This window comes from Denticeps clupeoides, chromosome 8, assembly GCF_900700375.1.
Source record: "Denticeps clupeoides chromosome 8, fDenClu1.1, whole genome shotgun sequence".
NCBI lineage: Eukaryota > Metazoa > Chordata > Actinopteri > Clupeiformes > Denticipitidae > Denticeps > Denticeps clupeoides.
Genome location: NC_041714.1, coordinates 255,341 through 282,896, shown reverse-complemented (window position 1 = coordinate 282,896; position 27,556 = coordinate 255,341). Strand labels below are relative to the sequence as shown.

Genomic DNA, 27,556 nt, shown 5'->3' with positions numbered 1-27,556 from the left:
AATTACAACAATTCTGCAAAGATGAGTGGGCCAAAATTCCTCCAGAGCGCTGTAAAAGACTTGTTGCAAGTTATCGCAAACGCTTGATTGCAGTTATTGCTGCTAAGGGTGCCAAACATGCAAAAGATTAAGAAATCTGGAAGGGGGCAAATAGTTTTTCACACCACTGTATGTGGTTATAGTGGTACATTTGTGCAACAGTGGCCCGGCACCCTAACTAGGATAGCCTAACTAAGGTGAATTGAACACTGTCTATGCTTGACTAGGTGACTGTGTAATAAAGTGGACTAATTGACACTGTGTCTGGGATTTTAACAGAACACCTGAGTAAACAGATGTGTCTTCAGTTTAAATTTTAACTCACAGTCCCGAACAGTGACAGACAAGCTGTTTCACAGCTGCAGATCTCTATAAGAGAAGGATCTGCTCCCAGCTGTTCTGTAAAATACATGGGAGTGAATGGGATGAAAAGAGGACTGGAAGATAGGGGTATGAGTGGAGAGAGGTAAAAAGAGGTTAAAATGGTTACAAAGTGATTGAGGGTGAAAATGAACGTGCTGGAGTGTATTGGAGTTCTATGAAGTGTTGTTGTTGAGAGCTCGAATAGCCTACGGGAAGAAGCTCCTCCTCATTCTCTCTGTGTTGGACTTCAGGGAGCGGAAGCGATTCATGATTGCAGCAGAGAGAAGAGTCCATTGCTGGGGTGGCTGATCTTCACAATCTTCCTGGCCCTGGTCCAGCACTGCTTGCTCTAGATCACCATGTTGTTGATGTGACAGGACCATGACAGGTCCTGTGTGATGTGAACACTGAGGTATCGGAAGCTGTCCACACTCTCCACTGGGCTTCTGTTGATGACAGGGGTCTGGTAGGTCCTCTGATGCTTGGTACTAAAGTCCACTATTAACTCCTTTGTCTTGCTGACAGTCAGGTGGAGATTGTTCCTCTGGCACCAATTCTCCAGATTTCCAATCTCCTCCAGGTAGGCCGTCTCTTCGTTTTCAGAGATCAGGCCCACCACGACAGTGTCATCAGCAAACTTGATGATGGTGGTGGAGTTTGTAGTGGCTGTACAGTCGTATGTATACAGGGAGTACAGCAGGGGGCTCAATCCTTATGTCTGCCCATCCTTACTGCCTGTGGTTTCCAGTTAGGAAGTTGAAGATCCATTGACAGAGAGATGAGCTGAGTCCCAGGTGCTCCAGCTTGGTGATGAGTGTGGAAGGGATTATCGTGTTAAATGCTGAACTGTAGTCGTTGAAAAGCCCATTGAATGAAGAGGTGAAATGTGTTGTGGTTGGAAGGCTGAAAGTGTGACTTGTTGAATGTGAGGATGGAGTGATAAAAAGCTGCTGCCTCTTGTCTGACATTGCTGATAAATACAACTGTGTGTCATGGCAGTGAATGTTAATACAGTGTTTACGACTGACGTGACCGAAAGGTAACATATATAAGGAAAATGGACCTAAGATGGAACTTTGTGGAACACAAAACTCCACTTTACTATGTGAAGACTAGGGCTGTAACTAATGATTATTTTAATAATCGATTAATCTTATGTATAAACTTTTTAGTTTATTAATCGTAGAATCAAATGATAAGCATTCATTTCAAACCCTCAAAAACAGAACTATATATTTATAAAGTGCACAAACATCTTGCTCCTTGAGCTTTTATAATGATAACATGATAAAATACAAATGAAGTAACACAAAAAACATACACATGTATGATTTACATCTGCCAAATATATAGACTTTCAAAATAAAGTGCCACCTGAGCTGTCACAACAATAAATAATTTGTAATAAAATAAAGAATACAAATAAAAAAATTAACAGGATTTGTTTGAATGTCAGAACTTGTTCTCTACACCTCACTGCAGACACACTGTCACGCCGGCAAGCTGATGGGGGAGGGAAGCGCAGAGGCGGGACATTCGGGAAACAGGAGTTTATTACAAACAATAAAAACGTGGCTCGGTGGCCGAAAAACCGTGACACAAATTGGAGAACATAAACAAGCCAGCAGGCATGTGGCGGTTGCCAGAACTCAAAAGGTTGCTAGATACAGAACTTCTTAACACAACTCAAACGGGTGCAGGGTCCACTAAGAGTTCACGAAAGTTCACACAAAAAAAAGGTTGCCGCTCCAGAAGGGGTGGAGTCACAGATAGCTGTCCGGATTGGGCACAGGTGATGTGCCCAGGTGTTGTCAATCCTGACACACACACACTTTTGCATACGAACACACTCACAAATTCTCATGTCCACATGCTCCTGGCTCAGGCTTGCTCTTTTCTTTGTTGCCTGCTGCAGAAAACAGCCGCTCAGAAGCAAGAAGTGAAGTGATTGTCCTTGTGAAACACAGCACAGCACACGTGTGCACACAACGAGATGTGTCCTCTGCTTTTAACCATCACCCTTGGTGAAACACAGAGTGAAAGGGGAGCAGTGTGTGAGGACGGTACTTTGCTCAGTGGCACCTTGGTGGTTCGGGATTCTGTTGTCACATGGGCTGACAAGCTCGCTGTTTTGACGTGGCAGGAGAAATTGTGGGTCAGACCAGATGTCTGTTAAAGAAAATTTGAAGATTCAAGTGTTTTTAGCTTTGTTTCTGTAAAACTATGTTTGACCTTGAACGGAGTGCTTTAAAGTGATTTTCAGCGCGTGTAAGGCCCAAACATGAAAAAGTTGATTCCGGACAGCGCATTCAAATCTTTTTACAACCTTTTCTTTCTTACAACATGGAAAACTTCATTTCCAACACAGAAAGTTGAAGAATTCAGCATGTCTCACGTCTTTTCAGCTTGTTTTGTGCAAAAACACGTTTGACCTTGAAAAAGTGACAATCCTTTGATAAAAACATTTTAAACATTTTGAAATATGTAAGAACATCATAAACTAAAAATTAAGAAAATTGGAAATTTTATGTGTTTTAGGCCTTTTTTCAGTAAAACAATTTTTGACCTTGAAAAACACACTTTCTCCTAAAACTACACTTTTTCATCAAATTTTTACATGTTTAACACTGTGAAACACTTAAGAATATAATTTCTAGCAGTATCCTTAATCAGAGCATGCGTTGTGGACCAGGTGTATTACATGGTTTGTTTTAGCACATGCTAAAAAAGCACATGTAACGCTTGGCTGTGTTGAGCACGTGCACAGACCACTGCTTGCTGCATGCTTCCACTGGCGGCATCAAGTAACAGGTGTTACAAACGCTGTTCATACCGGTGTTTTTTTTTTTAGCATAAACCACGGATTAAAATGCAGCCGAATTATGTCCCTTAAGGCCTTGAATCTTTCCTGTACCTCTGCTTGTTTTTTTTATTATTTTTTCTCCGCCCTGTCTATTGTCATGATCCGGTCCGAAAGGAGCACTGTTTCCGAAGGGAGTTTCACTGTTGTCATGTGTAATGTTCCCTAATCGTTTTCACCTGTGTCGAATGTATAAAGCTGCCCTGTTCTGTTTGCCATCAGGTCTTTGATATGTTACATGTTCACCAACGTCTCGGATGTCTCCCTTATCCTGTTCTTCACCCACTATACCCCAGCTTTGTGACGTCGTGCGATTGCATCCTTCTTCCTTGTCCAGTTTAGTCATCGTCTCCGTTCACCTGCCTCATCATGCCACCATGATTGTGACAGAAAGACCTGACCGCGCATTTGGACGCAGCAGCTGCAGCCCTGCTGAGATCAAAGGAGCCGCGACTCGCCGGGAGGACACCACCAGCTTCCTTGTCCCTGGCCAGCCTTGGCTTCATTTTCCGCAGGGTCCCAACCCCTGCCTCTCAGGCCCGTGTCTGGTGGTGTTGAAGGTGAGGAGCGACCATTCAGCGGGGCGACGGGCGCCTGTGGACGAGGTGCCGGGACCACACTGGCCCGAAGCCGTCTGCGCAGGACTTCCGCCGCTCGTCCATCATGAACACTGGACCAGTCATCCTTCATTTATCATTCATCTCAGCTGTTCTCATCTCGTCTCTTATCTTATATAATTGTCCACTCAAATCATTAAGACTCAGTCTATGGACTTCCCTCCCTCCTTCGTGTACTGCTTTGCCTGGCCCGGGGGGTACTGTCATGATCCAGTCCAAAAGGGGTTACTCCAGTCCAAAAGGGGTTACACAGGTTAACCCTAGTTTTCACCTGTGTCGAATTTATAAAGCTGTCCTGTTCATTTCTGTTCGCCGTCAGGTCTTTGATATGTTACATGTTCACCCATTAAACCCTGTGACGTCATGCGATTGCGTTCTTCTTCCTTGTCCAGTTTAGTCATCATCTCCGTTCACCTACCTCGTCATGCCACCATTTTTAATAATCAAATTTCTCTGAGTCTTTTAGTAATCGATTTATTTTTAGCTCTAGTGAAGACGAATGGGCTACGTGAAGCCCTAGTGAAGACGAATGGGCTACGACCTTTTCTAAAAATTTTGATATAAATGGAAGGTTGGATTTTGGTCTATAATTCGAAGGCTGACTGCGATCAAGATCAGTTTTTTTAATCAGGGGTCTGATGACTGCTACCTTTTTTGTTTGCTAAAAAGCAAGCACTGTATTATATGTGATGTTACCTGGAAAATAAAGAGGCACAATAGAGGTTACAATAATGAACAGTTCATTTCAGGCTAATTCCCAAACAAACAAAAAAAAGAGAGAAAAGAGAACTGCAGAAATACGGAGAGAGAAAGGCCAAGAAGCTGGGGGAGAGCCCCCCCGATGGAGGCGAAAGAGAAGAGACATCAGCTCATAAGAAAAAACAAAAACAAAGATGTCACAGTCCAGATTGTCCTTTGATGTCTCTGCCTTGTCCAAACAGATACAAGAAGACAGTGGTCATCCAGCCCCCCACAAGACTTTCCTCTCATGGAACTGCAGGCCATTTGTTGACATTTTAGCACCCTTCTTGGGAGCGGAAGACCACAGTTTGGAGATCCCCTGTGACACTCAATCCAGGTTCACATGGGGATCACAATTTGTCCATGAATGAGCATGTGCTCTATATCACCTCATGGTTTGGGGCCGTTGTTTGTTCTACTCCTTCCTGGTCAGTTGGGAATTCAAATTGAGCTTATGGTGGTGGTTTTGTGTCCTTTACGATCTTCAGGCATCTGAAATCACACTTGTAGGGAACCTGCCTTCTTGACAGAGGTCAAACACAGCAGCACAATAAACACAAACACAACATGTAAATATATGGAGAAGTGATATCATGAAATTTATAGCTTGGATTTGCATCGACTTATTGAGTCTAAATGACGACAGTGGCCAGTTAATAAATCAAATTTGTACTGAACTCATTACCCTGTGGTTTTGCACCGACTGAACACACCAGGGTCAGAATAACTAGAACTCTTTATGGTTTATAAAATTTCTGTTTACGTGCTACAGGATCAAGAAGTTCTTTAATAAATAAAAATTTGAGCTTGTTGCCATATGATTAGAAAATTTTTTAAACCATTAATAGTTACTATTTAGGGAAACTTTCATACAAATGTAAATTTTTGCTAATCATACAGATTATGTCACAAGCACTCATCCAGTTAAGTGTACATGGAGTGTGCTCACAGAGCCTAGGTGCTTCAGACACAATGACCTGCAAGCTTTGGACTTTGTGTAGATTATAATGGACATTCTATTTACATGATGAACATGAACTGAAATTATTTCCTGAACATGAACTGAAATTATTTTGTTTTAAATTTAAAATTCCTTACCGGATATTATCAAATTGCCCACTGTGGGCATCTTGCGGATGCGTTACTCTTATTATTTTGCCTTGGAAAGTTATTAGTGTTCCGCACCAAGTCTTACAGTTTTTATCATACAACTTCCAAACTTCCAAACAAGCTCTCATGTCCAGTTTTTATTGTAAACATGCGTAACTTAATATAAGACATTTCTATGATGGCCATGCCCGAACACCTCTTTTTCATCCCATCTTTTTTCCCCATTCACTTATGATGGAAAATTTAACCAGTCCTCCATTCCTCACATTTCAACATTTTGACATGAAGCTGTATGAAGTTACATTTCACACTTTTTCATCCCTCCATCCTCCCATTCACTCCCATGCATTTTACAGAACAACAGTCACATTTTCAGCCTTCCAACCACCACACATTTCACCCATTCATTCAATGTAACCATTTTAACCACATTTAACCTCTCTCCACTCATTCCCCTATCTTCCACTCTTCTTTTCGTCCCTCCATCCTCCAATTCACTCCCATGCATTTTACAGAACAACAACAGTCACACTTTCAGCATTCCAACCACCACACATTTCACCCATTCATTCAATGTAACCATTTTAACCAAATTTAACCTCTCTCCACTCATTCCCCTATCTTCCACTCTTCTTTTCATCCCTCCATCCTCCCATTCACTCCCATGCATTTTACAGAACAACAACAGTCACACTTTCAGCATTCCAACCACCACACATTTCACCCATTCATTCAATGTAACCATTTTAACCACATTTAACCTCTCTCCACTCATCCCCCAATCTTCCACTCTTCTTTTTGTCCCTCCATCCTCCCATTCACTCCCATGCATTTTACAGAGCAACAACAGACACACTTTCAACCTTCCAACCTCCACACATTCCACCCATTCAACCAGTGTAATAAATTGAACCACATTTAACTGTTCTATACTCATCCCCCGATACTAACATTAGCATGCTAATGTAAATTTTTTCAACATGCTCCAAACATCACCAAATTTTATGTGACGCATTGTGGCCATGCAACTTCCCTTTTCCAGTTTGCTTTTGTTGCCTCTTACAAAGCAAAATCATTACAGCAACCATGTTTACTTGGTTTAAGATGTTCAATGTAGTACCTGTAATCTAAAATGTCACAAATCCTGTTTTTTTTTCAGTTACAGTTTGGTCTGTGAGTTCAACTATTATGTCAGTACTATCTAAATGCCACATTGTTAGTCCATGTTCATTTTATACCTTGTTGGAGTGAATCTAGATCTAGAAATGCCTTGAGATTCTATTCCTCACCTATGAAAGTAAAGTGATTGTCATTGTACAGCACAGCATATGGTGCACACAATGAAATGTGTCTTCTGCTTTTATCCCATCACCCAGAGTGAGGACCCTTACACATTAGGCCACCACTGCTCCAATATGCAGTAAAATTCTGATAAAAAGACTTACGGTCTCAAATCCACAGTCATACAGGGTATCATGCCATTTGTTAAAAAAAAAAGTACTCATCTGATGGTACCTGGACATGAGGCATGGCACAATAGAGGTTACAAGAATGAACAGTTCCTAATTTATTAACACAGGTAGATTAATATTGCAGTTACATGGAAATATTGTGTGTAAAAATTGTATTACAGATTTTTGGCTCCTTCTTATGAGCAGAAGGCCACAGCTTGGAGATAAGGAAGGGGGGGGCAACAAATTAGTAATTTTAAGAATAGAATTTATATCATCGGGTGCTACATGTTTAAGGAAACTTGTAGGAAGTGGATCTAATATGCAATTACATTGATTTGACAATGAGATTAGAGGTTGAAGTGTTCTAACCAGTGGTCTGCTATTGGCAGGTTATTTTCCATAGTAATATCGACAAAACTGTTTGTTATGCTTTTAATCTTATCTCTATTCAAAACAATTTTAGCATAAAAAAGTTCATAAAATAGTTGCTACTATGATTATATTGAGTAATAGTCTCTGTGTATGTCTTATTCCTGGTTAGTTTGGCTACAGATTATTTTTGTTCTTGTCTATAAAAGAGGAGCGATTCGAGCAGAACGCCCTCAGAACGTTTTTGAGTAGGAACTGTCCAATTTTCTCATAATCTTTATTGTAGGCCGAATGGGATTAATGTTTTCAAACATTTTAAAACTGATTTAGATTTAAACTGAAATGTGAATTTGAACATTTTTCTTTAAAAAATTGTTTTATTAACAAGCTAAATTGGGTGATTTATTTAGATGGATTCATCAAATATTTAAAACAAACTAGTAGTAAAAATACGGTTTGAATTTTAAAATGTTTGAGGGCTTTTAATTTGAAATGTTGAACAGGAAGTTGAAAATGGTCCGGTAAAAAACACGGATTCCTCAAAGTGAATTCCTCCTCAATGTATCGTCTATGCCCATTACCCTGAAAGAAAAAACAAGCAGAAAACAAGGGGACTTCAACGCTTTGTTATGTCTGAAACATACGGTAGGGAAGCCAATTGTATGGCCATTTACACCACCGACAGCTGAGTTTCCTTTTGGGATGTTTACATCCATTTCTGCAGTGGATTACGGGCTACTGTGTATCAAGTGCATCAAAACCCAATTGTAGGCTGCTCTCGGAGCATGAAAGCTAATGAGCTCCATGGCCGAGTCGCGCTGTCATTTTTCAAAATATCAGGGTGATATTTGCAGATCTGATTAAACGGGCTTGTTCCGCCCCGCGTTGACCGTCTGAGATTCTTTATACTGTAAAACCATTTTAATTGGGCAGATTTGAAGATTAACTAGGATATCGTGTTGTTTAGATTTCAGGACATATAGAACTTGTACTAATAATTTCCGTAAAAATAACCTCTGCCCTTACTTCTGCCCTTAGATTTCCTGTTCAAGTTCCTTGTCATTGGGAATGCAGGGACAGGCAAATCATGTTTACTTCACCAATTTATTGAAAAGAAATGTATGCTTTTGTTAATATACTTGATTTACATATGTGATTTTGGAATGTCAAAGTGTTTTAGCACAGTATAATTATACCACAGTTCCATCCTTGCTTTCTGAATGAATGAGATAAATCCTGGAAGTAATAATATTTCATAAAATGAATCATAAACTTGAAATATATTAATTATTATTGCAATGTTTACAATATTATTGCATGACTAGCTTATTTATAATGGCTGTATCAGAAATTTAGCATTTCATCACTGATATATTTTGTTGGTGATGGACTGTATACACTGATATGCTTGGGTTGAATGAAGTGCCAACATATTCCATAAATATTTTGTTTCAGTTAAAGAAGATTCCAATCACACTATAGGCGTGGAATTTGGATCAAAGATTGTCAGTGTCGTAAACAGGTTTGTGAAGCTGCAAATCTGGGACACTGCAGGGCAGGAGCGCTTCAGGTACTATTCTTGTTCAGGACTTGGTAAGAACTGTCCAATGTATTATTAAAACCTAGAACAACAGTGGGACACCATCGTCTCACTGAAAAGCAAGTTTGATTAAGTCAAGTGGTAGAATGTGGTCAAGATTTACCCTGTTTCAGAATCATGGGTGCATTGGGGAATTGCAAGAACCCATGCATTTTACATGTATTATGGCAGTTTTATGAGCCGGTTCATTTAGATCTAGCATCATTATGTGACAAGCATCATTAAGTATCAGCTGAAAATACCTTTTACAGACAGACAGAACTGTGCATTATAAAAATACATAAACAGACCCAATACTCACTACTCTAATGTAAAACTACTATGACAGATACTTGCAATGCTGAGGTCTTCACATATAAGTGCAGTGGTGGAGTTGGGATATATTCAGGCTATACCGTGAAGGGCTTAGAAGGCTTAAGTTACTATGTCACATCTGAGGCGTACTGTGTGGTGAGTCCTAGAGTAAAGTGCCAGTGCAAGGTGACTACAGTTACTTGGTGGCGCAAAGGACACACCTGGTGGCCATCCTAGCTATCCAACAACAACAACAACAACAACATTTATTTCTTATTTAGCCCAAAATCACATACCGTATGTCTCAATGGGCTTTGACAGGCCCTACAGTTGACACCCCCCACACTTGACCCTTCTGCACACAAGGAAAACTCCACACAAAAAAAAAACTCTAGGAGAGAGAAAAAAAGAAAGGAAGAGACGTTGGGAAGGAGTGATACAGAGAGGGACCCCCTTCCAGGGTAGAGTGAGCCTGCAAATGGTCTCAGTGCAGGGTTGGGGATGATATAATAATAAGTCCTACAGTTGTAGGGTTGGAGAAGTCCAGGATGTAGTCAGTGTCATGGTCTAGATTATGTGTCCATAATGATGCTACTGGTCCATTTGAAGATCCCTGAAGCTGTAGTTGTAACGGTGGTGGTGGCTGTGGTGACCCTCTGGTTTGTTTCATGGTATGTCCTTGTTTAGCAGTTGTCAGGAACCAGGATTTATTTGCTGGTCTCTTCAATGGGGTCTGCCAGTAGTCTGGGTGCTTGATTCCGTGTCTCAGAGAAAAACAAACAGAAGCAGCGGCAGACGGTTGCACTGTACCACCGATACTGAAATATGTGGTTATAGTGGTATATTGGTGCTACAGTGGCCCGGTACCCTAGCCTAACTAGGGTGAATTTAACTTTGTCTGTGTCTAACATGGGGACTCTGTGATAAACTGGACTTTATAATTGACACTGCGTCAAAGTGAAGTGAAATGAGGGTCTAGGATTTTAACAAAAAGCCAGAGAAAACAGATAGGTTTTGAGATTGGATTTAAACACTGAGACTGTGTCTGAGTCCCGGACACTGACAGGCAAGCTGTTCCACAACTGCAGAGCTCTATAGGAGAAGGATCTGCTCCCAGCTGTGACCTTCTGTACTTTTGGTACCAGTAGTGACCCCGCACCCATTGATCGAAGGGGGCGTGGCGGTTCGTAAAGAACCAAAAGTTCATTCAGGTATTGCGGGGCGAGACCATTTAGAGCTTTATAGGGCAAAAGTAGGATTTTGTAGTCAATCCTAAATTTGATGGGTAACCAGTGCAGTGATTGTAAGACTGGGGTGATGTGGTCAAATTTCCTAGTTCTAGTTAGAACTCTGGCTTCAGCATTCTGTACTAGCTGGAGTTTACTCATGCACCTACTAGAGCATCCAGACAGTAATGCAATGCAGTAATCTAACCTTGATGTAATAAATGCATGGACCAACTTTTCTGCATCATGCATTGAAATTATATTTCTTATTTTCGCAATATTTCTAAGGTGAAAGACCTTAGACCTAGTGACATTATCTACGTGCGAATTGAATGAGAGACCTGCATCAATGATGACACCTAGATCCTTCACTTCAATACTCGGTGAGATAGAAAGGCTATCCAGGGTTATTGTGTAGTCAGCCAGCTTATGCCTAGCTGCTTGAGGCCCAAGTACAAGCGCTTCTGTCTTGTCAGGGTTTAACAGGAGCAAGTTGGTGTGCATCCACTGTCTAATGTCCTTCAGACAATTCTCTATTTTGTTCAGCTGCTGCCTCTGATCTGGCATTGCTGACAGATATAGCTGTGTGTTGTCAGTGTAGCAATGAAAGCTAATACCGTGTTTGCGGAGGACGTCACCTAAAGGTAACATGTATAGAGAAAACGGACCTAGGACAGAATGGACCAAAACGGACCTAGGACAGAACCTTGTGGAACACCAAACTCTACTTTACTATGTGAAGACGAAACACCATTGATGTCCACAAACTGATATCGGTTGGTCAAATATGATCTGAAATATGATTCAAGGGCTGTTCCCTTAATCCCAATGACATTCTCTAACCTGGCAAGGAGAATAGCGTGATCGATAGTGTCAAACGCTGCACTCAGATCAAGCAGGACAAGCAGCGAGATGCGTTTCAAACTATAGAGTCGCCAATGACTAGAGCCGGTGGACTGTAGGACCCAGTGGATGCCTCACTGAGGGGGGAGAAGCGGTTCTGAACGCGAACCGGTGTGTGGTGCCTAGGTAGTGGGGGAACTTGGCGGGTCGCCACGGAAGCTCGCTTGTGTGATTTACGCCAAGCCGTCACCCAACTGCCCTGCTGTCCGGAGGGCGCTACTGGTACCGGCGCCAGAGTAGAGACACTCACCGGCTGACTGGGCTGGTGCACGTCCGGAACTAGAAAGGAGTCAATTAAGACTTCTGTTTCCCTAATTAGATATAAATTTCGGATGCGCTCCTCTAGCTCGGCTATTTTCTCCGTCATTTCAACTAGTCTCCTACACTTCCCACAGGTGAAATCCTCACTACTGACGGAGTTCGTCAAGCTGTACATTTCACACACTGCATATGGGATTAGTGAGGGAGCCATAACTTACGTTTTTGGTGAATTTGTGTGATTAATTCTGAGGTAGTTCAGGAAGTCCTTGGACGTAATACCAGCTCGCGCCAAACACACCAAACAGTGCAGCACTGGAAACCGGAAACCGTGGAGAGCCCACGGTTCCTCTTGATCCTCTCCACTTGATCCTCTCCACAGCATCACCTCCAATGTTAACAGGGCGTGAGTCCCAACCTGCTCCCCAAAATCCATCACAAGCTGCTTTGTTTTATTGACATTGAGAAAGAGGTTGTTCTCATGGCTCCACCAGGAGTCTCACCTTCTCACTGTTGGTAGTCAAGCCCACAATGGTGTCGTCATCAGCAGATTTGATGATTGCATTGGAGCTGTGTCTGGACGTGTGAACAATGAGAAAAGCAAGTGGCTCATAATACTTCCCTGCAGTGTTCCATTGTTAATTATCAGGGTGCATGAAGTGTTTCTGCCAATCTTTGGGTGCTGCGATCTGTTGGTGAGGAAGTCCGGGACCCAGTTGCAGTCAGTTCCACTCAGTCCCAGTCCAGCTTGGAGGGGATGATAGTGTTAAATGCAGAGCTGTGGTTTGGCACAGCAGTTTTTACTATCCAGGGGAGTCAGAGTAGTGTAAACGGTCTCTGAAATGGCGTCCTCAGTGGACCTGTTGTGCCATCTGGGATGGAGTCCTTAAAGTGACCAATTGTGTGTGTGGACTGCATTAGAAGTCCCTCTCACATCAGCAGCAGAGATGGTGAAAGTGATGTCATGCAACCCTGTTAGAATTCGCGCTGTGGGTTTGCTAGCTAAACAGGAAGTGAGGGGCAGGCAGAGTGGAATGCGCACGGGGGAGGTTTATAATCCGATCCGACCTAGATTTCTTGTACAGGTGCACATTTCTGGACTGAAGCATGGCGGAGGATGTGACTGATCTCACTGCTAATCCACGGTGATTTGGATAGGAAACGTCCAGACATAATTAGTTGGAATGCAGTCTTCCACACAGTTCCTGATGAGGTCTGTGATCACTGCAGCATACACAGAAATCAGAGGAAAAGTCTGTGTTCATCTGAGGTGGAATTTATAATCTGCCACCATGAACACAGCACTGAACTCTCCTTGCAAGTAAATCGGCCGGCACTTGATGAACAGATCCTCGGGGTATGGTGAGTTGGTTCTGAGAAATGACTTCCACATCCGTGCACCATTGTTCCATGTTGTCCATTGTAGAACAACTGAAGGTCAACACCTACAAAATTCTGAATGTGAACTCAAATCAATGGCATCAGTAAATGAGATTTTCTGCAGGACTCCTCTCACATGATCCATAACTCTTACTAGAACAGCTCAAATGCATTTGTCCCATTTGCACTTCCTGAATCTCTGCAGGTCAGTCACAAGAAGTTACTATAGAGGGGCTGCAGGGGCACTACTTGTCTACGACATCACAAGGTATTTTTCCCGTTTTATATGTCATATTCATAAATATATAACATATGTGCTATTTTCTTTACTTCCTGTCACAAATTTTAGGTGATGCAACGTCTGCCGTCATTTTTATATTATTTCATTATTTACATCTTTACATATTATTTTCCCACCCCTTTCAACAAATATAGTACCATGTGGCACAGTTCGCAGCATTTTTGGGCACATCATCTGAATCAGACCTTTGGTATAAATTATAAAGATAAAATATATTATTTCCAGTTTCTTTATTGTGCCTGCAGTGTGTCACACTATATTTTGTCATTTACATCATACATCATTAATTAATTGTAAAGTGTGTTATTTTAATATATCAACAGCCCTATATACACATACACAATGGTTATTTCCCTGATTATTAGTTCTAAGTTCAAATGTGGTTTTGCCATATTCATGTATCTTCATTTCTCTCTATCCAGCCGAGAAACATACAACGCCTTGACCAACTGGCTTACAGATGCCAGAATGTTGGCCAGCCAAAACATTGTTATTATTCTGTGCGGCAACAAGAAAGATCTAGATGCGGATCGAGAGGTCACTTTCCTGGAGGCATCACGTTTTGCTCAAGAGAATGGTGAGTTATATATATGTATTTTATTAACCAAGAGACAGTGCTTTGGTCAGTGGCACCTTGACAGTTCAGGGATTCAAATCCGGAAACCTTTTGAAAATGGGTCCGCTTTCTTACCTGCTAGGCCACCACTGCCCACAAATGTTAGACCTAATGTTCCATTTTTTCAGGACTGGTACCCCTCAGAACACTCATCAGAACACCCCTCAGAAGAAAAGCAATACCTGTGCATCACTAGTTCAGTCCCCTTACACCAACTTAATACATTCCAATTCAAATTGATTGGTGGGAACCTACTGGCTGCTGCTAAGCTGTTAGTCATTAGGGTTCATTGGTACCAGTACTTTAATGATAATGCGTTCTGTTGTTTTTAGAGCTAATGTTCTTGGAGATCAGTGCACTTACAGGAGAAAATGTGGAAGAAGCTTTTGTGCAGTGTGCCCGGAAGATCCTCAGCAAGATTGAGTCAGGTATCATGACACTGAATGGACATTACCACAGCCAAGGGCTTTTTATATCTCTTTAGATGTCTTAGAGGAGACATTGTTAATTTCATAATCAGTCATCAAATACATTCACCTTGAACATGAAACCTGAATAAAATATTTAGACAATGGAGAAACTATTTGCACTGTTCCACTCTGGAGGATTATAACTAGGTTGGAAGTGGAGGTTCAAAATACAAAAAGAGGAAACCAGAGCAAGAGATGAAGTGTTGAAGATGGTCTGGAACTGACTTCCTTTTTTGTAAACTTCCCTTGCCATCCATCCCTAAACTTTCTGGGCATTTACGTGAGGATAATCCAAAAGAGTGACATTCTTCTCCTGGAAGAATACAGTCCAGGTTGCACCCTGTGATTTTTTTTTTCAGTTCTGTTATATATGGGCCTGTGTAGCTGAAAAGCAGTCAGGCTCATGCTAAACAGTGTTCACCACCACAAGCTCCTAAAATGGGCTAGTCAACATCAGAACTGTGTGAATCAGCGGAACCAGGCTTCCTAGTTAGATGAGCCACAATTTTGGCTGTTTGAGTGCATGTGCACGGCTTACCTGGGGAGGACATGGCACCAGGTTGCTTTATGGGAAAACCTTGGGTTGATTACCAAGTTCACCCCTTCGGATAATGAGTCCAGCCACACAGCATAAATTGTTCAAGAATGGTTGGATGAACCATCTACTAGAAAAAAAGTTAAATTCATTAAGGCACCATCTTGCAACTATCACGACTTGAAAATAAGATAATAAGAGCATAAAATGTGGCTAATGAGAATTCTAGGCAGTGTTCCAACTATTTGGAAAGCTTTTTACATTATATAAACTGCAAATATTTAGCCAATTAATCATCATTCATTCATATATATTTTTTATAATTTTTCCTTCATGCCCTAGCCCTAGTTTGTAGTTTCTCCTCTCATTTACATTTATATTTACAGCATTTATCAGAGGCTCTTATCCAGAGCGACTTACAATCAGTAGTTACAGGGACAGTCCTCCTGGAGCAACTTAGGGTTAATTGTCTTGCTCAGGGACACAATGGTAGTAAGTGGGATTTGAACCAGGCCTTCTGGTTCATAGGCGAGTGTGTTACTTGGCTACTACTTGGCTACTACCACTCAGTCTCCCAGGTCAAGCATTCTCTTGTAAATATTGAAGACGTATTGTTCTATGTCATATATATTACCAGGAAAGTCTCACTCTCCATCTTACACCACTGTCTGTATCAAGGGGAGCTGGACCCTGAGCGAATGGGATCTGGAATCCAGTATGGAGATGCAGCACTGAGGCAGCTCAGATCTCCCCGCCGGGTACAGGCCCAGGACATCCAGGACTGTGGCTGTTAGTGAACATGGCCAGTGTGCACTGACCCAAGGTTAGTCCAGGAAACTGTTTTGTTGGTGCAGGAGAGGTCCTCTATAATGTGAACTCTGAGGAAATTGATGCTCCTCACGCTCTCAAATGTTGAGTGGAAGCCAGTCTGGGTCTTCCTGAGGTCAAAAATCAACATTAATAGATATATTACTGTTCTTGCACTAGACCCCTGCCATCATACTTCCTCTCTGTATGCCCTGTCATTGTTGTCCCTGATAAGCACCACAACTATGGTCTCATCTGCAATGTTTGTGATGTATTTTGTGCTGGGGCTGGAGGTGCAGTCATGAGTGAGCAGCGAAAAAGAGCAGTGGACTCAGAACACAACCCTGGGGACATCTGTGCTCAGAATGTGAGACAAGCATCTGTGAACTTCCATACTTCCAAAATGAATATTAATCCATTCATTAATTAATTGTTGACATTTTTCCTCTTAATAATAAAACTGAGCTAATGCTTTGTTGCAGAACCAATGGTGTTGCACGCCAGTTGCAGATTTGAGTTTGGGGGGTTATCTTTAGAGGCTGCATTTCTAGTTTCACCACACAATTGGCTTAATTGGTCAGAGGACTGAGATGGACACTCTACTACCTCAATCCTAACAATGCTTTGGGGTCGTTGTTTACATTTACAGCATTTATCAGACGCCCTTATCCAGAGCGACATACAATCAGTATTTACAGGGACAGTCTCCCTGGAGCAATTTAGGGTTAAGTGTCTTGCTCAGGGACACAATGGTAGTAAGTGGGATTCGAACCCGGGTCTTCTGGTTCATAGGCGAGTGTGTTACCCACTAGGCTACTACCACCCGTTGTCTTATAGAAACTCTAATTTCAGGAGCATTTCCTGCAACATAATCAAAAATGTTGTTGTATTCTATCTTAACCCAAATATGCAAAAACTGCAGTAATAAAACATCTCCATAACATGCTTCACTATAATGAAAGCATACTCTGAATTCAGTAGCCAGGGAATCATCTTACATAATGATGAAGGACACTAGACTGGAAGGAAACTTTCACCAAGACACTTAATGGTTGGTCATTTCTCAATCAGTGTGTTGCACAGTACACACACAATTAGATGAATTATGCTATTTTTTCTAAAGTATTTTACGTTCTTCCTCTTAACAATGTTTATTTAAATGTATGCTTTAGCTTTATTTTTTATTTAATTGACCAATTCTATATTCAGCAATTCATAAGAAACTAATATTTTATTGTGAAAGTTTTGCTTTGATTCTTCCTTAATAAAGGATTCATCCTTTTCTTTCAAAGAATGAATTTTATACCTAATGCAGCTATTATTGTGATATTGTGAATACACTATTTTCCATGAATGAGTCAATTATTTGACATGCAGAAATATCAGTAAAACTAATAAAAGTGGCCAATTACCTATGCTGAAGTTTAAAGTTAGTGTCCACTGCAAAGTAAACAAATGAGATTGTCTATCCTGTTGCCTTTACTGTGTAAGACCATCCATAACAAAATTTGACCAAAATATGTGTTTTGCAATGGCACAAATAAAGAGGTCTACTTATTACTTTAATATTTAAAGCATGAAATAATTAAACTAATATGTTAAAAGTGCTTCTATGCCTGTGGATAAGTAAAAGATGAACCTGGTAAAAAAATATATATCTATGTAAAAAAAAAAATTATAATGTATTAGTTACATTTGTAAATATTCATTTGTTTTTTTTTTTATTTATTGTTTTATTTTATTTATTTTTCCCCCTTGATCTTTTTCAAATCTTGATTATAAATTGACACATTAATTCTATTAGATGTTCTGAACATTATACATTTGTTCCATGCATGTCACCTATCTTTATTATGAATCCTTTTTCTTTACAGATAGCTATACAGGGACAAGGATAAGAGCTGTAGGCAACATGGAGCCATTCTTTCCTGGCCTTCCTTTTGCTTGATATACCGTCAGAGAGAGCAGGTGAGCTCTGGTCCATTCTGGAGCATCGTTTTTGTTCCTGGTTTCATTGGATGGAACGCCAATATGCCATCATAATTAAAAATCCCCAAAATATCCTAACTGACACCACTCTGCTAAACCACTGCTTATCCGTTTGTTTTATACCCTGTTACCCTGTTTATTTTAAAGGTGCTATCTAACACGTCACGCAACTGATAATGCATTAAGAATCAGAAATGGATCAGACATTTTAAATGAAAAGGCATAGAGTAAATGGTTTATGGCCGGCCAATGGGATTTACAGGGTAGTTAGACCTTGACCAACATGATTCAGCAGCTTCATAGAAACAGATCCAAAACGAAGTTCTTGTAAGTCCCAAGTGTAAAGATTTTTTTAATCTTATGGTTATTTATTAAATAAGTGCTGTTAACCACCTCCAGTGTTTTGGTGCATTACTGTGAAATGACACCATATAACCAATACAGTAGAAAAATGGAGTAAAACAATTAGGACAGGTGTTGTGGCAGGTTATATGTAGGCTCTGGCTTTGTGTGTGCAGAGTTTGCATTCTCATGTTAACAGGGATTTCTCCAGCATGCATATTAGGTGGATTGGTGACACTCTATTGGCCGCAGGTGTGAGTGTAGGCAAGTCCCAGGACAGGCTCCGGCAGCCGCCTCCCTGATCTGGAGTAAGCACTTGGATAGTGCGAGTGAGTGAGTAGAATGTTTTGTAGGTAAAGTAGTATATAATGTTTGTGAGAGATGTTATGGTAATTTCTTTAAAGTTTGTAAGTGTTTACCTTTGTCAATAATATTGAGAAATATCTAAATTAAGAATGTGTCTATGGAGAGACTTCAAATATAGCTTTATTTCAAATGTTCTCAGTTTACTAACTAAACATATGAATATGTAAAATTTTCCCATTTTTCATGTTGGATCATATTTCATATCAAAAAGGTCCTGTATTTGTGTTATAAAGTCTATTTTAGTTTGTCCACGGTGGTCCTTTGTATGGCTGGAAATGATTGAATCATTATGTTATGCTGATGTGTATATTATTTTGTAAAAAGAAAAAAGGGTTAATCCATCACTACATGATTATATAATGAAAACTGTTACCATGTTTTTTTTTCTTAATATAGCTGTGTAGATTAATGCCAACAATTGATACTAATGTAGATCTCAGTCCTTGTTAATAGTTTTCTTTGAATGCTTTGAATCCATAAACATGAAGGTACCTATTAAAACGTTGAGAATATGTCTGTTTTATTTGTTACAGGCAGAATTTATTTTGTCAGTTTATTAATGTCACTTGTATGGAGCCCAAAAAGGATGAATAACCATGAAAATCTTGTGTACTAACATATTAATGAGCATGATCAACCATTATTGTTAACAGCATGGTTTCAAATAAATTACACTATTGTCAAAATTCTTGGATCCAAGATTTACAAACTCCGAGTAAATGATACTTGTACTTAAAATCAACCATTAAAATTTACACCATTTACCAGACACCCCTTTATCCAGAGTGACTTACAATCAGTAGTAACAGGGACAGAGTCCCTGGCCACAATGGTAGTAAATTGGGTTTGCACCTGGGACTTTGTGGTCTTCTGGTTACCCACAAGGCCACTACCATTTCCATTGCAAATTCAGTTTATTAGCAAAAAGAATGTTTCTAATAAACAAGTCAAACAAGAACAGCTTAAATATCTCAATAAAACTATTGGGCAGTGGTGGCCTAGCCCCCAGAAGGTTGCTGGTTCGAATCCCAATCCGCCATGGTGCTACTGAGGTGCCACTGAGCAAAGCACTGTCCCCACACACTGCTCCTCGGGAGCCTGTCATGGCTGCCCACTACTCATCAAGGGTGATGGGTTAAAAGCAGAGGACACATTTCATTGTGTGCATTGTGTGCTGTGCTGCAGTGTATCACAATAACAATCACTTCACTTTCACTAGAACTAAATGGTTTCTCTGTGCCATTTCCAATATTACAGATTATTACAAATATTTTTTGGGCACTTTTGTTTCATTTGCTCTAATATGGTTTAATTGGTTTTGAATAATTATGGTAATCTAGCAAAATTTTATTCTATCTGGAATTTTTTGTAATATTTATGCCTTTTATTTTCTCCTGGAGATAAGTACAGCAGATTTTTCGTAGATGGGCATTCAGGCTCAAAATATCAATACACACATTATGCTAACACTAAACAGTACTAAACAGCAATAAGTACAATCTGATGTACTACAAACTTTAAAATGTATTTATTTTTACAAGAAACAATCTAAATATTTATTTTAAAGGAGAAGTGTGTAAACAAGGTTGGAAGCCAGTTGGCATCCATCTCTTTGAAAGCATCAGGGTCCAAGGTGCCACTTTAATGTGAATATGTGAAGCGCTCTCTAGTTGCATTTCTTCATTTATGAGTCATTGTACTGTATTATGGCAGCCTTTGTGACCTGCTCCCTATGCAGATATAAACAGCTCATTGTAAACATACACAAGATTTTTTAGACATTATGAAGATATTATTTCTACACAATATTCAATTTCTGACACTATACCCCACACATACAGTGCTCACAAATCCAAAGACCACAGAAAAACTGTTCAATTAGCTTAAAAAATCTTTCAGATATCAGCATACATACACATTTTTTTTTTTTTATTTCTTATTAACCAGGCACCTCATCAGTAATACTCTCCATTTAAAATGTTTTTTTCTTCTCCCTGGACACCAGGGTGTAATTAATAGTGGGTGGATGTTATAATGTTCAGTAAAATACTCTGAAAAGCAGACATTTGCTATATTATGGCTTAAAGCATTGAAGACAGCCTTCTCATCCACTTTCACCTGGACCTTGCTGAGAAGCAGCGCATGTACTCAGTCATCCAAGGATCATAGTCTGTAAACAGTGTGGCTTTGGTCAATTTGTCCAGGTCTGCCGACAGTGCAACGCACTTGCCTTTTTTCATTTTTTTCTCAATCTCCCTTCTGGTTTTAGCTCGCATCGCCGACTCATGGATCTGAGTGAGAAAGTGTAAACAATCATAAGAGACTAAATATAGTACTGCACCTTTATTTGATTTTAATACCATAAAAACACCACAGCCCACACAACAAAATGTCCTCTACATTTAACATATCCACAAGTGGAGGACTGTGCCTTGTTCACTGTCATTTTTCCACATTCTTTTGACAGTGTAGCTTAATAAAAATTCTTCCAAATTGCAAATGTAGACATACAGTACAGGCCAAAGGTTTGGACACACCTTCTCATTTAATGTGTTTTCTTTATTTTCATGACCATTTACATTGGTAGATTTTCACTGAAGGCATCAAAACTATGAATGAACACATGTGGAGTTATGTACTTAACAAAAAGTGGAGACCTGGCCTCCACAGTCACCGGACCTGAACCCAATCAAGATGGTTTGAGGTGAGCTAGACCGCGTGAAGGCAAAGGGGCCAACAAGTTCTAAACACCTCTGGGAACTCCTTCAAGACTGTTGGAAAACCATTTTAGGTGTCGACCTCTTGAAGCTCATCGAGAGAATGCAAAGAGTGTGCAAAGCATTAATCAGAGCAAATGGTGGCTATTTTGAAGAAACTAGAATATAAAACATGTTTTCAGTTATTTCACATTTTTTTGTTAAGTACGTAACTCTACATTCATATATATATATATATATAACAGGCCTTCAGTGGTTCTATCTGAATGAAACTAGCAGGTCCAACACACACAGTCCTTCTTGTGAGCACCCACCTCCTTCGTAGACCGTGCTGGGCAGACACTGTAGGTTTTCTTGGATGCCACATCTGCATACCTTTCAGCCCATCCATAGAGTGCAAAAGGATGTCGGGGCTCTTGGCTGGCATCTCTGGTCCTGGTAGACTTGTTATTCTGCCACATTGTTGATGCTTTACGCAGCAGTGGGATGGCAGGGGCCCCTTTTTTCCTGTTCTCCTTCCGCCCCTTTTTCTTAGTCGATGGTTCTGCCTCAGCCACTGGTTGATCTGTGTAGGTTTGAGCCAGAACAAATGATCTCCAGTCCAAAAGCATGCACATTTTACACTAACAAAGCATTACTTGAAAGAAATTGCCTAGTCCCAATGAAACTGCCACACCCACAGTGGATACATTAATTGTATTAGCATGAATGAATGGATTCATTGCAATTATTTTATCTTGACATCCCTAATTCTAGCCAGTCACCTGCATCCTGGGATGTTAGTAGATTGCAGACGTTAGCAGTTTCCTCCTTCGCTTCCCCTTCATTAGGCTCTTGTTTGCCTTGAGCTGGAATGATGGTGTCTTCTTGTGTTGGGCTCTCATCTTTAAGCTGTAACGGCTCAACAACATTCCTTCTTTGTGGGGTTGATTTGCCACTGGTATTGCTGTCAGTCTCAGATCCACCCCAAAACCATGGATTATGACTTTGCTCCAAAAGCCGTCGAGTCATTCTGTATTTCAGCAGCTCCTCATAGCATTTGGAATACGTCTCCCATTTTGGGTCTTTGAATTTCTTCATATATTCTGACATGGTTCTTTTGGTCACCATGGAGCTTGAAAGATTTTTATCCTGGAAAGGCAGAGTCAGTCTTCATTTAATGAATAGAGACATCTGATAAATGTTCTAAATGTAAACGTATGGGGTGACACTGTCCTTGTACACTCTTTAAAAATGAGAGACAAACTCAAAAGCAGCAGACAAACTCGAATTGAGTAGCACCATAGAATGTAAAGTATTGAGAATTGAGACCATTCATGAATGTACGTTTTTTAATCCAAATACTTATACTTAAACACTGAAGTATGTAAAAAAATGCAAGACCCATACATTTGTAGGAGCATCAAATATTTTGACTGGTGGTGTATGTAAATCTAGCAGATACAACAGTCATTAATGCTTACAGGACCATATATTTTCATAATTTTCTTCAAAAAAGATAAATGGATTAACTTAAAATGGAAATGGATCACAAAATTACCTTAATACTCTCTTTCCCAAACAATCTGAAAACTCCACAGCTCATTCTTCAACCACCCACCCTACCCGACATTTAAACGCAAACACACAGCGCCCTATTGGGCGAGTTCAGAACAGCGTCCAATAGGCGAGCAGGAATTTCAAGAGGGCCCGCCCACCTTAAATATGGCGTCCGCTAAGCTTCAGTCTGCAGATATTACACTGACAATAATAATTAAAACATGCAGTGTCGCTATAATAGAACACAGACGGTCCTGTTCGTTTGTGTTGTTAATTGTGCTGTTGCGAAGTCATTTGGAAGCATTTTAATGCGCGAATAGCATTTAATAGCTTCACCCTTGTACTGCCTTTTACTGACTGTTCCGCCATGAAAAGATTGATGGAAACATTCAGCCTGTTCAAGAAACACGTTGGTGTACCAACCCCTCGATAAAATTTGCGTTCGAAAATTCATATGCATATTTAAAAGCAACACACATCAGCTACTTACACGTTTGAAGTGTAAAAAAGAAGCGTGCACGGACTGACGTACAGAGGCGCGTCATCTCACTCGCGCAGTACTGAACGTGGCCCCGCCCCAAAGCAGAAAGTACGGTAAAGCTGTAGTCGCAGTGGGTGGTGTTTTATTCCAACAGGTGGGCAACAGATTAAAAACTCAAAATAGGCCATAATTATTATTAGTAGTATTGTTGTTGTTAATGTTACAGAGACAAATGACTGTTTGTAGAATTAAAAGCAACGCATTTGCTACTGCATATTTCCTTCAACTCTGTGAGGGGAGAAGGGTCCCTTTAAATAAACCGATGCAGACTAAGCAGATTCCAGTCATGTTGAGGTGTCAGATTTCAGTACTTTAGTCACTGTTTTATAGGACAGTTATGTAGCCAGGTCAAATAGCAACTTAAAGGGCAGCCTATAAAAAATTATGTTAAGCCAAATGTCTGTTCCTTGTGGTTGGGGAATTTGTGTATTTTTATTGTAAATTATATTTTCATTAAAATATATTTTACTTTGCCGATGAGAATTTTACCCATTAGGCAATCTATATATTGTATATAATATATGCTGATTATGTAAACATTCCATAGTTATGTAATAATATTGTTAAATATAAAAAAAATCCAGACTCAAAATACCAAATAATGGACTTTAATAAATTAAAATTTATGTACATTTACATTCACATGTTAAAAACATGTACTCTGTTGTATTTGCTTGATGATGTTCATCCTTGCAGCACCGTCATTAGGGAACTTGTAGCCAGAACTTTCCCATTGCTGCTTCTACTGCATGATCCCAAATGCACAGATACAGGCAATGAAGAGTTTAGAAGCATTTGCGGTGGACAATGCTGGGGCCTGCCTCATCATATTCCTGTTTGGTGATCCACATCTGCTGGAAGGTGGACAGGGAAGCCAAGATGGAGCCACCAATCCATACAGAGTATTTACGCTCTGGTGGGGCAATGATCTAGTTGACAGGAAACAAAAGAAAATGAATATATATTTTATATGATTTTAACAGTACAATGGTTTTAAAAATGCATTTTTTAATAATCTGAGCATACCTTGATCTTCATTGTGCTAGGAGCCAGGGCAGTGATCTCCTTCTGCATACGGTCAGCAATACCAGGGTACATGGTGGTACCACCAGACAGGACATTGTTGGCATAAAGGTCCTTACGAATGTCAATGTCACACTTCATGATACTGTTGTAAGCAGTTTCATGGATACCAGCAGACTCCATACCTGTTAATATCAATATTTACTCAATATTTATTTGACAAAGATGTTTGTGGCAATAAATACTTATTTCAAATTTTCAATATCTGAACGGTTTCAAATTGTGACAAGAACTGACCAATGAAGGAAGGCTGGAAGAGGGTCTCTGGGCAACGGAAACGTTCATTGCCAATGGTAATGACCTGACCATCAGGCAACTCATAGCTCTTCTCAAGAGAAGAGGAGGAAGCAGCGGTGGCCATCTCATTCTCAAAGTCCAGAGCCACATAGCACAGCTTCTCCTTAATGTCACGCACAATCTCACGCTCAGCTGTGAGGATGAGAAGGAACATACTCAACATCATGTATCTTTACTTTGGGCCACCACTAAGCACTACAGGATTCCTCACCGGTTGTGACAAAGGAGTAGCCACGCTCAGTCAGGATCTTCATGAGATAGTCGGTCAGGTCACGACCAGCCAGATCCAGACGCATGATGGCGTGTGGCAGAGCATACCCCTCGTAGATGGGGACGTTGTGTGTCACACCATCACCAGAGTCCAGCACAATACCTATTCAATAGATATGAATGCATTATAAATAAATTCAAGCAACATGCATGATTATGATCAATTGAAGGAAACGTAAACTCCTCACCGGTGGTACGGCCAGAGGCGTACAGGGATAGCACAGCTTGGATGGCCACATACATAGCTGGCACGTTGAAGGTCTCAAACATGATCTGGGTCATCTTTTCGCGGTTAGCCTTGGGGTTGAGCGGAGCCTCTGTGAGCAGGGTGGGGTGCTCCTCTGGGGCCACACGGAGCTCATTGTAGAAGGTGTGGTGCCAGATCTTCTCCATATCATCCCAATTGGTAATGATGCCATGCTCGATCGGGTACTTCAGAGTAAGGATACCCCTCTTGCTCTGAGCTTCATCTCCCACGTAGGAGTCCTTCTGACCCATACCCACCATCACTCCCTGTCAAAAAATATCGTCAATGTCTGTCTTACAATGTAAATGCTGATGCCAGTACAAAACAAAGACATCAGTTCTGCAAGTTTCACCTGATGGCGAGGGCGACCAACGATGGAGGGGAATACAGCTCTTGGAGCATCATCACCAGCGAAGCCAGCTTTCACCAGGCCTGAGCCGTTGTCACACACCAAAGCGGTAGTCTCATCCTCATCACACATCTTGGTAGGTTCTAGGAGAAAATGAACACAGATTTTATTACACCATGAACAACACTATGCTGATGAATGTGTGGGTGTACAAGAAGAACATTTTAAGGTGCAAAACTGGTGTCTGTGTATGTATGTGTGTGTGTGTGTGTGTGTGTGTGTAAGAGAGCTCCGGTCTTACTAACATACTTTCATATTTATGTAAATAGGCATTCTGTATTTACTACTCATATTGCAGTCACACAAATATCTGCCAAATGTGCCAACATTATGAGGAAATGTTCTCCCCTGTGTTGATCTGTCTACCGAGGAATTGTAAATTGTAATTGTAAATTCCTTACCTTTGGTGTTACTTGTCTCAGATGAAGCTCAGAGTGCACAATGCAACCGCTGCTGGTTCCAGCTACAGCAGATCTCTGCCCCCCCAGGAGCCTTATATACCCATAGTCGGATGATCCCTCCTTGCACACACCATTGAGGATATCCAATATCCTGTTGGAATTTGTCCCAGCCTTAGTCCATATTAGGCTGTTGCAGGGTTAGTGTCTTGGTCAGGCCGCATGGCCACTGGGTTTGAGGGGTGCAGGGGTGTCCTTACATGGTGTTAGAGCCATGATTCCCAGCACTGGGCCTTGGGCCCGTATATGGAGAGCCTGTGATTTCCTTTTTTCACTGTACATCAGACTACAGGAACAAGTAGGGGCTCTCAAAGTTCCCTTATCAGACTAAAATACACTGCTGTCCCACCAATAGCACACAGCGGAATGAAGCAAGTCTGGACTCATTTGGGCTACTTCAACTTGCTGACTTTTACAAGCTGAATTTCATAAGTATGTATTTTTATGTGCTGGATTTGAATATCAAAGGATCTTACAATATTATGACTTCTGCAAAACTGCAACAGCACTTTGCCTGCTGTGATCCATAAAGGAAATGTATGTATTGAATTATCTCATTCTGTATAATTCTTAATTCTTCATGCTGTTCTTGTGCATCTTATCTGTCTTTTGTTCATCTTATTTTATGCATTAATTTGGCATAAAATGAAGGAATGTTCACAGAGCGATTGACTCATTTCACAAATGTTTTTTAATCTTGAATGATTATATTATTCAAATTTAAAATGTGAGCTCCAATGAATAAATCAATTATGCATAGTGACAGATTTATATAAGCATAATTTCTATCTGTTGGATCACTAGTGTGTGGGCATGACAGTTTTGTGGAGAGTAGCTCTAGACAGAACATTAAGAACGAAGTGAAGTTAAGGCAGCTGGTTTCAGAAGAAATAGCACTAAACTCTAGGGAGGCAGCATGTCACAGATGTTTTGGATGTGTGCTGTGTGTGCTGGGTATACTTATATACTGGAAGAGTGAACTTTATAGCCTGCAAATCAGAGTATCTTATGAATTGAAAGTGAAGTGAAGTGTGAAACCCTGCAGCTCAGCACAAGGCAAAACACCAAAATGTGTCTTCTGCATTTAACCCATTACCCTTAGTGAGCAGTGGACAGCCATGAAAGGCACCTGGGGAGCAGTGTGTGGGGACGGTACCTTGATCAAAGGGACCTCAGGTGCACCTTAGCGTTTCAGAAGTCAACCTGCAACCTTCCGATTATGAGATCATTTCCTCACCTGCTAGACCACCACTGTAGCACTGTAGCCACATTTTTAAAAAAAGCAACAATTCTTTATCAATTCATTTAAATTCAATGAAAGTCAAAATATACTGTATGTTATGATTATGCATTAA

General features: G+C 40.5%; 3 protein-coding genes and 1 long non-coding RNA gene across 5 annotated transcripts; 1 reads left to right on the top strand and 3 right to left on the bottom strand.

Moving 5' to 3' along the window:
* The first annotated feature begins 8,061 nt into the window (after positions 1-8,061).
* Positions 8,062-19,326, top strand: rab4a (RAB4a, member RAS oncogene family). 2 transcript variants are annotated; one of them, XM_028988487.1, is made up of 8 exons: positions 8,062-8,198; positions 8,592-8,672; positions 9,009-9,123; positions 13,420-13,482; positions 13,938-14,092; positions 14,464-14,559; positions 15,815-15,959; positions 17,818-19,326. In XM_028988487.1, the coding sequence occupies exons 1-7, from the start codon at positions 8,183-8,185 to the stop codon at positions 15,928-15,930; spliced, it is 642 nt and encodes a 213-aa protein (XP_028844320.1). In that variant the 5' UTR covers positions 8,062-8,182; the 3' UTR covers positions 15,931-15,959; positions 17,818-19,326. The 2 variants fall into 2 exon arrangements, with proteins under 2 accessions (XP_028844320.1, XP_028844321.1); XM_028988488.1 differs by lacking the exon at positions 8,592-8,672.
* LOC114795343 (uncharacterized) lies at positions 12,247-15,924 on the bottom strand. Its single transcript, XR_003750497.1, has 3 exons — positions 15,771-15,924; positions 15,140-15,263; positions 12,247-12,410 (listed from the first exon to the last, which is right to left on the bottom strand). It is a non-coding gene; the product is annotated as an uncharacterized LOC114795343 (long non-coding RNA).
* Positions 19,327-19,787: 461 nt separating the features above from the next.
* ccsapb (centriole, cilia and spindle-associated protein b) lies at positions 19,788-23,468 on the bottom strand. The gene is made up of 4 exons (XM_028988486.1): positions 23,387-23,468; positions 22,122-22,488; positions 21,672-21,922; positions 19,788-20,931 (listed from the first exon to the last, which is right to left on the bottom strand). The coding sequence occupies exons 2-4, from the start codon at positions 22,465-22,467 to the stop codon at positions 20,755-20,757; spliced, it is 774 nt and encodes a 257-aa protein (XP_028844319.1). The 5' UTR covers positions 22,468-22,488; positions 23,387-23,468; the 3' UTR covers positions 19,788-20,754.
* A 561-nt stretch (positions 23,469-24,029) lies between these two features.
* acta1b (actin alpha 1, skeletal muscle b) lies at positions 24,030-26,284 on the bottom strand. The gene is made up of 7 exons (XM_028988485.1): positions 26,145-26,284; positions 25,687-25,826; positions 25,276-25,600; positions 25,029-25,190; positions 24,758-24,949; positions 24,464-24,645; positions 24,030-24,366 (listed from the first exon to the last, which is right to left on the bottom strand). Exons 2-7 carry the CDS (start codon positions 25,813-25,815, stop codon positions 24,223-24,225), a joined length of 1,134 nt encoding a protein of 377 aa, XP_028844318.1. The 5' UTR covers positions 25,816-25,826; positions 26,145-26,284; the 3' UTR covers positions 24,030-24,222.
* Between the last annotated feature and the right edge of the window lie 1,272 nt (positions 26,285-27,556).